Consider the following 15,133-nt stretch of genomic DNA (forward strand, 5'->3'; position numbering starts at 1 on the left):
AATTTATAAAGTTTACCAACACAGCTCTTATCTTCAACTCGTATCCATTGTTGATGGACATTTCCAACTCGCTCAATAGCATCGTTTGATATCCGCAAGAAAACTTGAACTTCAAGAGACCTTTTCTCATATATAAAAACATGTACGTGTCTGGACCGATGTTTGAATACAAGATCAAGCCTTCCGTAGATAAAGTCCTGATTCTTATTTGGACCTTCATTCCGGTCATATTGTAAAGCTTGTGAGTCAAATAAGAATCACCGCTAAAAGCTGCAGTGGCGATCCCAATCATATCTTCACAATTAGGACCGTCATAGTCGAATTTACAGACACACTGAAAATTAAAATAGGATTTGATTAATTAGATTAAAATTACTTTAAGATATGCAGAGGAAAACCCTGGCCTTTAAAGTAGTAAAAATTCATACCAAACTACAAATATTGGTCTTTCTCAATAAAAGCACTTCAGGAATATGAAATTTTTATGGAACGTTTTGCTGCGAATTTAAAAGGGAACCATAAAATCCCAAAAAATAATATCAAAAGATTTTCTCTAAGTAAAACCTTGATTGAAGAACATCCGCAAATGGATGATTAAAGTGCAGAAGGCAGTTTAATCATCCAATTTTTATAGAAGTCGTAATGAAAATATACCAGATCAGACAAAAAACTCATAGTAGAAGTATGTCGAGAATAAAAATAATCTTTAAATATAATTTGATACCTTTGCTCCTTCTGAAGAGAGAACACAGGTTCCTCCGTTAAGACAATTGATTGCTTCACACTCTTCTGTTTCTGTAGACGTTGAATAACTTGATTCTGTACTCATCGATGTTGTTTCTGTTTCAGTCGTCATTTTGGTGTCAAACGGATAGGTTGTTGAAAACAATGATTCCGTTGAAGTAATTTCATCAACTACATTTGTAGTAACAATCGTTGTTAAATCCATTTCAGTTGTACTTATTTTATCAACGGTATCTACAGTTGTTATTCCATCTGTATGTACAGCAGTAGATTCGTCGATAGATACTGGCGTACTATAAGTAAAGTGATGGGTCGTTTCATCATAATGTGTAGTTGAATCACTTGTCGAAGATTCGTCCGATACGAGTAAATTAAATGTTGTTTTATTATCAGTCTTCAACTCAGTAGTGAATTCCGTCATCTGTATGGATGTTGTTGTGTACTCATCAGTGGAAGTCTTTTCGTGTCCGAACGTCGTCGAATGTGTCATGTATTCATCTGTAGTTTTAAAGGAAGACGTATAATCGGGACTAGTTGAAAAAACGTCTGTCGTTTCTCCGTCTATTTCTCTAGCTGATATCGACTCTATCGTTGTTGATATATCGTCCGTCGTTAAATGAGTGCTTTGGTCCCATAAAGTAGTTGGCACATTTGTTTGTGAAGTTATTTCACTGGTTTCATAAGAATATGTTGTTGACATTTCCGTGCTGCTGATGTCGTTTATTGCTGTCGTTTCAATGTAACTAAATATTGTTGATTCGGAAACACTCGTCATGGATTCAGTCGTTAGCATCGATATTGGCGTGGGACTGATATACTGGCAGTCGAGTTCACCGTCGTCCAAAATTAGACATTCGCATAAAAATCCGGTCAGCATCGGTGGACAAGAACATGTAAAGTTGTCTACACCGTCGATGCATGTCCCTCCATTCATACATCTGAAAAATAAAAATATAAAGAAATAACTTTTATCTTTTAAATGAATAATAAATGATTATGAAAATATAAAGATGTCTATTTTTGATTCTATGTATGTAAAATTAATAACCTTGTAACATTTTTTGCTTACTTTGGACCCAAGAGGCATTCATCATATTGGTATTGACACTTTTCTCCGTGATAATCGGGCACACAATAGCAGCGCCACAATGTGTTTTCCATCATACACAAAGCGTTGTTCGTGCACGGGTTGTCGGTGCACAGTTCAATCTCAGATTCGCAATTTCTTCCGGTGTAGCCTTGAATAAAGCGCTTAATTGAATGGAAAAAATACAACAAAAGAGATCAACACAAAAATTGTGAGGGCAAAATAAAAACATCCCGAAAGGTTTTCATAAAGGAAAATGTTCAAGTCTTACCGAATGTACATGCACACGTATAATCAGCGTGGTAATCAATACAAACGCCTCCGTTTTGACAGGGGGACGATGCACATTCATCAATCTTTTTGTCACATAACACTCCTTGCCACCCTTTTTATAAAGTACATCATTAGTATGGAATATTTTGTGTTTAGTTTAAAAGAAGACAGCCCAGCGAAATTTAGCACGGCTTGGATAGATTTTTTTCCAAAATATATATAGCAGTATTTTTACCATGTATTATACATATAATGCATCTATTTTAAACTTTGACTTCAATTAATGTATTTGCTAAATAACGTTTTACGACACGCCATACATACAAAAATTAAAGGTAAAGTATTTTTAAAGTAATAATTTGGAAATAATTAAAAAAAAAAATCTTTAATCTGTCTCCATATAAAAATTGGATTTAAAATTACCTGGGGTACATTTACAGACAAACGACATTCCCGGTCCGTCGATGCAAAGGCCGCCATTCAGGCATCTGGTCTCTTCGGTAGAATTACAGACTGCCATATCGAACTCACAAAACAGTCCTGAATAACCGGGAAGACATACGCAAGCGAATTGGTTCGCCTCGTCCACGCAAGTCCCATTGTTCTGACAGGGGTTTGAATCACATTCGTCGAAGTCTACCTCGCAATCAGTTCCTGAAAAGACAATATTAAATTTGCATACGCATAATCTGGAGCTACAAATAAAAAATATATTTACCAGTGAAGCCTTCTGGACAGCTACAGTTATATTCAGCAATACCATCAATACAAATGCCTCCATTTTCACACGGAGACGACCAGCACTCATCCCAATTTGTTTGGCACTGAATACCGGTAAAGCCGTCGATGCAATAGCACGAATACGTACTATTGTAATCATCGATGCAAACTCCGTTCACACAGGGATTGCTAAGACAAGCGATTCCTGCGTCTACCGATGTTGAAGTAAACAGCATCAGTAAAATGCTGATGCATAGTGTGTTTATGAAGTGGGATTTTTTCCATCTGACCTCAACGGCAGTATGGACCGTCGAGTCACACTCCTTCATGTCACATGACAATGATCATAACTGCAAAGATAAAAAGGTCATCGTTAACATATATCAAATCCATTAATTACATTTTATATTATAGTATTACATACTGTAACATATTAATATTTTTTTTATAAATTGCTATTTTTAAAAAAAAAATATGCTAACATAGATAATTATTTGATTAATATATTATATATTATTATTATTAATTATATCAAACATTTGTAACATGACAGGTAAGAGTCCAATGCCTCAGGGACATCATTTAAGCTTTTTTCATGGGGGGGGGCATGAGTTGTCCAGTCAGTGGTGTTTTTTTAATATTTCGATTTCATTAAGATTCATAGTATTTCATTAAATGTTATGCATGCAAATTCAAGGAGGGGGGGGGGAGGCGAATGCCCCTACCTGCCCCCCCCCAAATGATTGTTATTAATAAGATGAGTGAGAACCGAATGAAACATATCTAAACCGAATTTTGACCAATAGGAGAGCGCAAAAAATAATTATCCCTTCTCAGAAGTCAAAAATCCACTTCAAAACCAATAAAATCGTGCGGTCGCAGTAGGAACACTCGGTTATCTAGTGTTCATATTAAGACTGTTTATAACAATATTGTGACTTATAATAAGTGAAAATCGAATGAAGCATATCTAAACCAAATTTTGACCAATAGGAGAGCGCAAAAAATAATTATCCCTTCTCAGAAGTCAAAAATCCACGTCAAAACCAATAAAATCGTGCCGATGCCATTGCAGTGGGAACACTTCAAAAGCAATAAAATTCACGTCAAAAGCAATAAAAGCATTCCCACTGCGACAGCGCCGACATGATTTTATTGCTTTTGACGTGAATTTTTGACTTCTAAGAAGTGATAATTGTTTTTGCGCCCTCCTATTGACCAAAATTCGATTTGAATACATTTTAACCAACACTCTCAAATCAAAAGTCCGTAGTAATATCAACAAGAATAGCTATAATATTTTTAAATAGTGTAATACTAAAGTGCAGACATACTATAGAGCGATATGTGAGACGCGACGTCTGTCTGTACTCCTTCTTCCGCTTATTACCCCCTAAAACTATATCAATATTATGATTTCATTAAAATTCATTATATATCATTAAATGACTTGCATTTTTTGGCCAAATTCAAGGGGGAGGGGCAATGCCCCCACCTGCCCCCCCCCCAAATTACCTTAAATGCAATGCCTTACAACGGAGTAAGGAGTTAGGTAACTCAGGAACCAGTGACAAGTTTATTTCATATTTTTTACATTGACTTTTTCCTATAAAACTTTTTTTAATATATTTGTTTATAATTTGCATTATTTATTTATTTATAATTGTAAGTTTGTTAGACGTTTTTTTCAAGTAGAGTTCTGATTGCATGATCTAAATCAGTGTCTCAATGATTGTGCGATTGTCAGAAAATTGCAGGCTACAGGCTCCACCTTCTATGGCACGTCCAAGGTAAATGAGAACCAAGGAACAGGTTAAGGAAGTTGGAGCTTCTGCTACGAGAACGAAAACCAACAAGGCGACGCTGTAACTTTGATCTTCAACCAGTACATAACAATGTTACATGTTTTATTCTTGCCAACAACAAGAGGAGATGGTTTTAAACAAGATGGCGCCACATGCCACACGTTTATACGAATCATTGGCTGTCTCATTTCGCGTCGAGGTGATATTCTATGGCTTCGCAAGGGTCCTGACTTTTTTCTCTGGAGATACTTAAAGAGTCAGGTTTACAACAACAAATCAGCTACGACAGTCCAATTGAAAGAGAATATTCGTGAACACATGACTGCTATTCCACGCGCGTTTTTACAAATTTGCGGTCGAGATATGAACATTTGTAACCCGATGGTGCAACATAGATAATGTTATTTTTAAGATATAATGTTTACTTTAATATGAATTTTAAAAAAATCGATAAGATTTACATATAGTATATATTTTAAAATAATTTATTCTAAACCGCTCATCTTTATTACCTACCTTGTATGAACGCTAGATAACCGAGCGTTTTCACCGCAATGGCGAAGGCACGATTTTATTGCATTTGACGTGGATTTTAATCAGGGACCCATTTGAATTTGGCCAGAAAAATGCATGTTATTTAATGAAATGCTATGAATTCTAATGAATATCCAGATTTTTCTGCGGACCATCAACATTTTTTCGCTGAGCATTGACGGATTGTCGACACCGCCCCTTAGCAACTTGCTTCATTGGGTATACGCTACGCCGAGAATGCAATGAATTTTATCCCATAATTTGATAAATCATAATCATGAATTTTTAACTATAATTCCGGTTAGGTTTGATCAACTATCACTATCACAAATATGGTTTATTGTCGGTAAAGTTTGGGTTCCATTGATTTTTCAATAGATACAGAGCTCGCAATATCTATAAAAGTCTAGTTTTCACGTGGTGTTATATATGATTGTTTACTGTAGCACTGTAGCTACTCCGCAACTCGGCATACAGAGTGGCCTATCCACTTTGGGAAACGACACTTTAAGCACCAGATATTGCACAGTGGCGTTCTTATAAACGTATTTTGACAAAATTTCCATTTTTTGCCCGCAGATCCTTTAAGACCCACCAACCCCCTTCAGCCATTACGCCTTTTCGGGGTGGAGAAAAATGATTTTTTAAGTCCGACGCCGTCGGTTGGGGGTGACGGATGTGTAAAACTTCGCATTTACGACCCTAATCTTTTATGTGTGTGCGAGCGAACAAAAGGTCCTAGCTAAATTGCTACTGAAGAAACGTAGAACTTTGTTTACATACTCTAAGCACAACAATGCGATTTATGACTGATTCCACATCGGAATTTCCCCAATTATAATTTCGGTTATCCTTCCGAGCGAGCCGGCCGTATATCACATCCTAGTTTGGTAACCAAACCGCAGTGGCGTAGCACAAGGGGGGTTATTTCATTAATTTAAAATTCCCGACCGTGGCAGACGCTGTTTACTTATTTACATAGCGAACCTAAACCAACTATGTATATGCACAATGCTATCAAATGCAGGGATAAACAATCTGATAAAGCGGACAGCGCTGAAAACTCATTTCAAATTTCAAATACAATATCTCTGTTAAGATTAGAGGTATGGAACTTTCACAATTTTCGGTTAATATATTGACAAATAAGCATAAGCGAGTCGAAACTTTGAGAAATAGACAAATTTAATAGATGAGTGCACTCGATGAATATAAGCTTTGTACTTCATAATAATGCGTGCACATATTCAAAATATATTATTTTATTACATTAGTGTTAATATACTAGGCCATGTATTTATAAATAAATATCTTGTCAGTGGGTTAAAGAGAGGCGTAATATATTTTTGTATGTAATGATCCGAAGGTTATGCTTTAAAGATTATTATTAAGATCTAAAGGTCATGGGTTATCATATAAATCCAGAAGTTTTATCGGGTCTGGGATTAAATAATGACGTAATTAATATTATTTACATAATTTTGACTGATCGCTGTAGATAAGCTTTTTCCAAACTAATGAATCGAGGTAATTAAATTGAAATCGAGCTAAGTCGTATATGTATGATGTGAAATGATTTATCAGCAATATCGAGAATTTTTAACCCTTTCGCCTTTACCTTTTTGCCATTGGTTTTGTAAACATTTGATACGACAGCAGGGTCTTAATTTATAAACATCGTATATGTTGTTATTCATTACATATAAAATAAAACGAGGTGATTTTAAATATCAGGTAGTTCCATAAGTATTTGGATATTTTTCTTACATATGCAAAAAAATGTATAACTTTTTATAAGCTATAATTTTCTATTGTTTTAAAATAATCTTAGTTAAGCTATATTATGCATTATGAGTTTAAGCTGGACAATAGCAGTTAAAAAGATCTGTAATGCAATGGGCAAGGATACCATTAAATTGAGAAATTGTCAAATGTAGTTCTAAAAAATTCGTTCCGGAAATTTTGATAATACATATCTACGTTAGGTAATCCTTAGAGGTTGTTAGTGAGGATATTAGGGCTGTCACCAAAGCACGTCTGAGATTAACGATGCAAAAGCTAGCACAAAAGTTCAACGTGTCACCTACATCATCAGTGCACAGACATTTAAAAAATAGGAAAGGTGTTTATTTGAAGAATATGAGTCTGAGGAAAATCTCGCGCAACAGAATTACACCCCAATAAGATATTGTTACGCATTTGGTAAGATACGAACAGGGAAGTGATTTCAGGTTTTTTCAGGAGGGGGGGGGGGAGGAGGGCAAAGTGGGATAGTCAGTGGTCGTTTTTTTAATATTTCGACTTTATTAGGATGCATAGTATTTCACTAAATAGCAATTTTTCTGTCTAGGGGGAACAAATGCCCCCCCCATCCCAAATACCGTTCCTGTTTAGAATCCACGTCAAAAGCAATAAAATCGTTTTATTGCCGTTCACATTAAGACTTATTAACAATATTATGAAGCATATCTAAACCGAATTTTGACCAATAGGAATTATCCCTTCTCGGAAGTCAAAAATCCACGTCAAAAGCCATAACATTAAGCCGTCGCCGTCGCAGTGGGAACGATCGTTACCGAGCGTTCCCACTGCGAAACGATTTTATTGCTTTTAACGTGAATTTTTGACTTCTGAGAAGTGATAAATATTTTTGCGCACTCCTATTGACCAAAATTTACTTTAAATTCACTTTGATCAATGCTCTCATATCAGAAGTCCGTATTAATATTGGTAAAGTTATCTATCATATTTTATAAATGTTTCTAAATCGAAGTGCAGACGAACTATAGAGCAATATGCGAACTATAGAGCAATATGTTTTTTCTTCCGCTTATTTTCACCTGAGGAATGTTTTGGCTCAGTTTGTATTTTAGACTTTAATGCAAATTATAAGACTATGAATAGTTTTAAAACTTTCATTAGGTCAAATTGGGTTTTAATTCATGTAGGTTAGGTTTAGGTTTGAACAGCAAATGGAGGTTTTCAACTGTCAAAATGAGTTTCATAGACATTTTAAAGCATCATAAAACTTCATAGTTAGGTTATATTATATTTTCGCTAGTAGAAATATATATCTACTGGTGAAAAAATATTTTGACTTCACTAGTGAAAATATAACTTTACTAAAAAACACACTCACCGTAACATTTATACAATGCATTTAAATAAATATTGATAAGTACAATGTAAATGTAAATATCAATATAAATCAAATAATTCTACTAGCATCTGCCAGATAAATTATATTTTCACTGTTAAAACTATATATCTTCAGGTGAAAAAATATTCTGATATGATTTCACTGAAATTTCATATTTTTTTTGAGGGATAACCAGAACATTTCTGGTTTAGAATCAGAGACCTAATTTTTAACAACTTTTTCATGGCTGGAGGGGGGGGGGGGGCAAAAGTTTGCCAGTTTTTTTAATACTTAGATTTCATTAAAATTCTTAGTATTTTCACTGAAAAATACACATTCACTGTAATATTTGTACATCACACGCGCCGGTTGACCACACACCCTCTTGAGGTTAAAACCCAAACCCTTGAGGGAAAGTTAGCTCTCGGACTGGCAGTCCGAGGTAGTTCGAGGCGCTACTTATGACGAGCAAAAGCATAGCAGACGAACACAAGCAGACCAAAGGGCTCGGCTCTTAGGGGAACCGAGGGCCAAGGCTGCCACTTCCCCGAAGATCAGGTGTGTGGTGTTGTAACAAGGATCAAACGCAATGCAAAGCAATGCAAGCCAGTCAACGAGAGAACGTCTCCTCGTGCGCTCGAGAGAAATACTAACGAAACTCTGATAAATATGTAGTACTACGGGGGGTGGTTCCCGCTCATCCAGCCGTCAAAAGCTGGGTGCCCGCCCATTGGGTTGGACTCGTAGGGCCCAAGTACTAATAACGGCAGTGGTGCACGCAATGGAAAGAGTAGTTACACCTCCTGTACATCACATGGAAATAAATAATGATAAGTATATAAATGTAATTTTACTAGCACCTGCCTAATACATTATATTTTCACTGGTAAAAATATATATCTACTGGTGAAAATGTATTCTGATACGATTTAACTGAAATTACATATTCATTTTTTTTTGCTTTTTTTGTGGGATAGCCCGAGAATTTATGATTTAGAATCAGGGACTTTTTCCATAGAGGGGGGCAAAAGTCAGTGATCGTTTTCTTTTTAATATATTGATTTCATAAGAATTATTTTATATATTTAATTAAATGACATGTATTTTTCTGACAAAGTACAAGGGGGTGGGGCATATTTATCCACCTGCCCTCCTAAATGACATCTTGGATATGAAAGACAATTCAATGAGACACATAGTGTGCTCGTTTCTGAGAATATATATATTACACGTTTTAATTTATGACTTATGGATCAACCTGATACTAATGTTACTGCATTTAAAACAAATGAATGATGTTCACACGGAGAACTTAGATTGTCAGATGATATTAAATATAGAATGAAGCAGTTGTTCGGTTTACGCGTTGAGACAAAGAAAATGTTGGAAGTTTTAAGTGAACAAAAAAAAATCTAATAGCTAAATTACAATTTTAAAATTATTTAGTAAAATTAAAGCAATAAAAAAATCAGTGATGATACGTTATATGTAGTATAATTCTATATTAAACATACCGATGATGAGGAAGAAGGAAATTAAGACGGTGAAGGTAGTTTTAGTGTGAATTGCAATATTTTTTAAAGTTAAAAGGCACGACGGTTGGTACTAACGGAACGCAATGAATGAATTTCACTGTTTCAAATTTTATTATTGTTAATAAAAATATTATATTAAAAACAACATAACATTCGTTCCAACAAACAAATATTATTTAATTATTTAGATTTCAGATTATGCTGCAGGATTTGAACATAAATCTTGAGTTATATACCTTTTTGAAAGTAATGTATTTAGATAATCCTGTTTTTAATACCATATCAACCACATTAACATCTGTGATAATATAACGCACTACATAATATGCTAAAAATACAATCAGACGCATCTGGAAACACACTTTCTAGTTAAATCCACAGTTACAAGGGTTAACGAGAAAAACGTCACAACTCGACAGTAAAAAAGATTTCCTTACATCGTGGATTAATACGATTTCACTCATTTGATATTTAAAGCGCAGAGTCCGGCTTTTTGCTATATTTTTACCCTTTTAGAAAACACATAAATTTTCCAACTGCGTCGACCGACGTGAAATGGCTTTCCGCAATTTTGCATAATGTTTTAATTAGTCCGCCGCGAGAAACAAACCAAACTCCGGCACAGGAGTGGAGGTATTAATAATTTAATTACTCCGTTTGTTTAGGATGATGCTACTGTGTATACGTATTTTTTTTCTACCGGCACAAAGCTCGGAAGTAAAGCTTCGGTGACTTATCGAGTGAGATCTTATCTCGACCAGAGTGAAAAGGTTGACGACCCCCCGACACGATAACCCCTTCGGCCATGGTGCGATGGGATCAAACGAGATTTTGCTCCGATGTGCCGGAAACTTGTTTGATCCATTTTCCATTCCATTTCCCACCGCCTGCCGATCACGGCTGGACGGACTTCTAAAAATGTACACGTTTCAATTAGACCAATTAAGTTCGGGACTAGCGTGTCTGTGAAGCCGTGCAGCTATACCACTATCAATTTTAGATGCAAACCTAATCGATACTTCCTCACGAGCAATATAAATAGCCGATATATTAAAAATTTAATTTGCGATAGCACAAGGAATTATACGACCCGAAACCATTAAAAGTCAACGTAGATAAAAACGCAATTTTCCAACATTTGACGTAGCATGTATTCAATGTAGCTCATACTTTAAAGAGACGTGATTTCGTCCCTTATTAGCGCTCAAAAACGCTCCCCTTACACAAGGTTATAGAATAGACACAAAGATGTTTTCGACGATTTTCGAAATCGCGACTCTTTAAAGTATCGATGTGTTGTCGACACCACTCTTCAAAAGCTTTAAAAAGAGCTACATTGAATACATGCTACGTGAATTAAATTAGCGTACTTTTCATTTTGGACTATAATTAGTTAATTCGTGTAGGTTAGGTTTGGGTTTGAACAAGAAATGTACGTTTCGCAACTGTCAAATTGAGTTTTAAACATATTGTAGCGATCACACGCAGATTGCGTTAATTTACTGTGACCAAACTGATCATCTATCACTAAGGAAATAAGACAAAAGCGTAAAGGATTGACCACACAAAGCTCTTGTTACGACCAGAAAATCCCATAAATTACACTGTAAATATTCTCCGTCATTGAGAGAATATTTCTTTGTTGCGAAAAGGTCACGGATATTAAAAAACACCGGATCCACAAGATTCTCGTTGCAGTGCAATACGACCTTGTACAATGCCCATCAGGCGAATGTCGCTTTCGCCATTCTAAGAAGCGACTGCAGCGATTGGCTGGATGAACGCTGCATAATTGTGATTGCGCAGCAAGCTTTGCAGTCATGGATACTTAAAAATGTACTCGGATGAGGAGAAGGCAGTCACAAGCAGCCACTCGAAGACCAGCGCCAGCTTATCCACCACCGCTCGGAGATTTATCGAAAGTTGGTCAGTTAGTGTGCATTTAAAAAAAAATATTTCATTAAAATACATTACATTTTTTTGTAGCAAATTTAGGGGGGAGGGGCAAATGCCCCTACCTGTCCTTCAAATGACGTCACTGCTAAACTAATGTATAGTACAGATGCAAATTAGCAATAAAATTTTGAATATTATGAAATATGAAATAGTATTGAAGTTACTACGCAAATTTTAAAGCAGTTGTGGTTCATGTAATAATCGTTTTTATATTGATCCACGTTTTCCATTTCAGTGTCGTTGGAATGTGGCGTGATGATGTCTACACATGGTATTATAATTGCAATGAAATAAATTTTATATAAGCAAAAACTATAAAATAAATCTACTTAACGCGTTGTGAACTCACGAAGACGTGTGATTGTAATGTCGATTGGATTTACTGATGTGAAATGAGTTGAAAAGTTGAGATAAAATAGGTAAAATAAATGTCATGAAATGGTATGAATAATTTAGAATTCGATCAATACCTATCCATTACATACGATAAAAATAGATAGAAGTAATTCTATATTACGCTATCATAGAAATTGAATTGGTTTTAGGTTTCAAAACGTTTTCCATAATTGATATACTTCACTGTATATGAAAATAGAACTATTATATTTAAATTAGAAATGGCGCACTATTTTATACACAAATATAAATATATGATGGGCTTTTATGTCAAACAAGAAGGTTGATTGAAAGGTAAATGTGTAGTCTATGATTATAATTTCAATAGTGCAATTTTGATGCCTTTGTAGTTCACGTGGGGTAGGTACAGAGTACACACAACCGTTTGAATAATTTCACACGTACTATGTGGATATAGCAATCAATAACCACCGACGTTTCCTGGTTGAAGTTATTTTTACCTACACTAAATATATATATATATAGAAACAGACGCATACTCAGAGATGCAATCTATTTTTATTTAAGCAAGCTATTCAATGATATAAAACAATCAGATTTTTAGTTTAATTATAATCACAATATTTTGATTATTATAAATATCAGTGTCATATTAATTTAAAATACATTTCGTTACAAGTTATACTTTTTTCTAATATTTATATTTGACCACCAAAAGATATTATATACATATGTATATAGAAACAATACCGTTATTATGATATTTTTTCTAAAAAAAATATAGAGCTGAAAATGACAGAAAATCAATTGTTGTTCCGCAAACCATATACAATTAAGTACTTGTCAGACCACCCAACATCGTTGCTAGTGGAGAATTGTTTAGCTAAGGTAGATAAATCTATGCAGACAGGTGATTAAACCTGCTCAAAGAAAATGAGGAAAAACTTATGTATATGTAGCGTACAATATAACACTGTTTCTAGAGTATAAAGTTAAAAATATTATTTTAATTAAAAAGCTACGATGAAAAACGTACTTTATTCATAACCTGCCTGTTCCCAGGTTAATATACATTTATTAAAAAAAATTTTAACCTACACTATATAAATAACAACATTCGGTTCAGTCTTTATCATTACATATACCACAAAATATTTTTTTTTATAAATATGTAAATACAAACAATAATATTAAAGATCCCTAATATTTTACATTGTAAATTGTGTTAAAATAGAGTAGTAACATAAGCGAAAACATTTACACATAACAAAATTGTATAAGCGAATACAAATTGTATCTTTAGCGATGTCACATAATTCAATTTCCTGGAATATTTCCGCCAAATTTATATTACTACGCAACTCATCCCCTAAATGTTGATATAAAAGAGTATCCACATCTAAAGCTTCGTATGTATTATTTTGATGCTATAGAACAGCTTATAGGATTATAAAGCGTAATTGATTTATTTTTTATAAATAATTTTTTAGTCAAAATAATACGTTATTTTAAAATACAAGTAGCCTAAAACTGAATCGGCGTGACTCAAAAAGATACACTGAACCGGTTCGTGTTAATAAATTTGTACACAAGCAGTGACATTTTAGTATTAAGATTTTTATCCAAATATAATATGCAAAAAATAAGAAAAAAAAACAACTTTTCAAATATGTAAAATAATAAATAAATTAATTTAAATACAAATGCGACCTGCTCACTCAGTACGCGTTAAAAACGCGCATTAAACCGGTTCGTTTTAATAAATTTGTACAAAAATACTAGTTTGAAGCAGTGACATTTTAGTATATGCTTCGACGCGACTCTTGAGATTCCTATCCAAATATAATTTGCAAAAAAATCTTTTGATTATCGCATCATTTCGGGCTTAAAGCAGGATTTGATTTAATTTTTTCAAAGAAGTGAAAAATTGAAGGAAAACCAATATCATTATCCGAGGCTATAGTTGATTAAAAATATTTCTAAAAAATGACACACTACTATTTTATTTAAAAAAACGCCAGTAACGAACCAGGTTTGTACTTCAGCAAGGCAAAAATATTTTGTTTTACAAGTTTTTTACATTTTTACTGCATAATCAACACAACTTCGGGCAAAATGGCAAATAGTAACTTTTATTTCTGAACGACTCATATAATATATTTACGAAATAGATAAATTCGTATAAAGCCTCCAGGGTTTTATCAGGGACGTCATTTTAACTTTTTTCCAAGGGAGGGAAAAAGTAGGCCAGTCAATGATCATTTTTTTTAATATTAAGATTTTATTAGGATTGATAGTATTTGATTAAATTACGCATACCAAATGACGTCCCTGATTAGAATCTACGTCAAAAGCAATAAAATCATGACGTCGCAGTGAAAACGCTCGGTTATCTAGCGTTTATATTAGGACTTTTTTATAACAATATTGTTACTTACAATAAGTGAGAATCATATGAAGTCGCAATCATATGAGTCATATGAAATCGCAGTTGCGACGGCACCGACACGATATTATTGCTTTTGACGTGACTTTTTGCCTTCTGAGAAGTGATAATTGTTTTTGTGCCCTCCTATTGGACCAAAATTCGATTTGAATATAATTTACCCAATTCTCTCATATCAAAAGTCCGTATAAATATTGGTAAGGATAGCTATCATATTTTTTAAAATATTTTTAAATCGAAGTGCAGACAAACTATAGAGCAATATGCGAGAGGCGACGTCTATTTACATTAGATGAGTTAGATTAGTTTGTATTTTAGACTTGCCATAATTAGTTTTAGAACTTTCAGATGTTTCATTATGTTAGGTTTGGTTTTGAACAGCAAATGTACGTTTCGCAATTGAGTTTGAAAAATTGAGTTTCATAGATATTTTAGAGCAGCATGTAATTTCACTAGCGCTTATTAGTTAAATTATATTTTCATTAGAAGAAATATATATCTACTGGTGAAAATAGTATTTTTTCACTTCACTATTGA

General features: G+C 34.1%; 1 protein-coding gene across 5 annotated transcripts in view; it reads right to left on the reverse strand.

The window, feature by feature from the left end:
• Positions 1–15,133, reverse strand: part of eys (eyes shut) — a 41,403-nt gene that overhangs the window by 6,903 nt on the left and 19,367 nt on the right. For 4 of the 5 annotated variants that reach the window (XR_015810254.1, XM_088188829.1, XM_088188832.1 and 1 more), the window contains exons 2-7: positions 2,823–3,174; positions 2,528–2,758; positions 2,103–2,216; positions 1,814–1,982; positions 725–1,682; positions 21–334 (exon numbers count right to left, since the gene is read on the reverse strand). Coding sequence is in view for 4 of the 5 variants with exons in the window: in XM_088188829.1 (XP_088044955.1) it covers positions 21–334; positions 725–1,682; positions 1,814–1,982; positions 2,103–2,216; positions 2,528–2,758; positions 2,823–3,153 (2,117 nt within the window). In the remaining variant the exon portion in view is untranslated. Of the gene's footprint in view, positions 1–20; positions 335–724; positions 1,683–1,813; positions 1,996–2,102; positions 2,217–2,527; positions 2,759–2,822; positions 3,175–15,133 lie in introns of those variants that run through there. The other variant, XM_088188833.1, reaches the window with a different exon arrangement.

This window comes from Plectrocnemia conspersa, unplaced genomic scaffold (assembly GCF_051122295.1).
Source record: "Plectrocnemia conspersa isolate PC_06_02 unplaced genomic scaffold, ASM5112229v1 ptg000007l, whole genome shotgun sequence".
NCBI classification, from domain to species: domain Eukaryota; kingdom Metazoa; phylum Arthropoda; class Insecta; order Trichoptera; family Polycentropodidae; genus Plectrocnemia; species Plectrocnemia conspersa.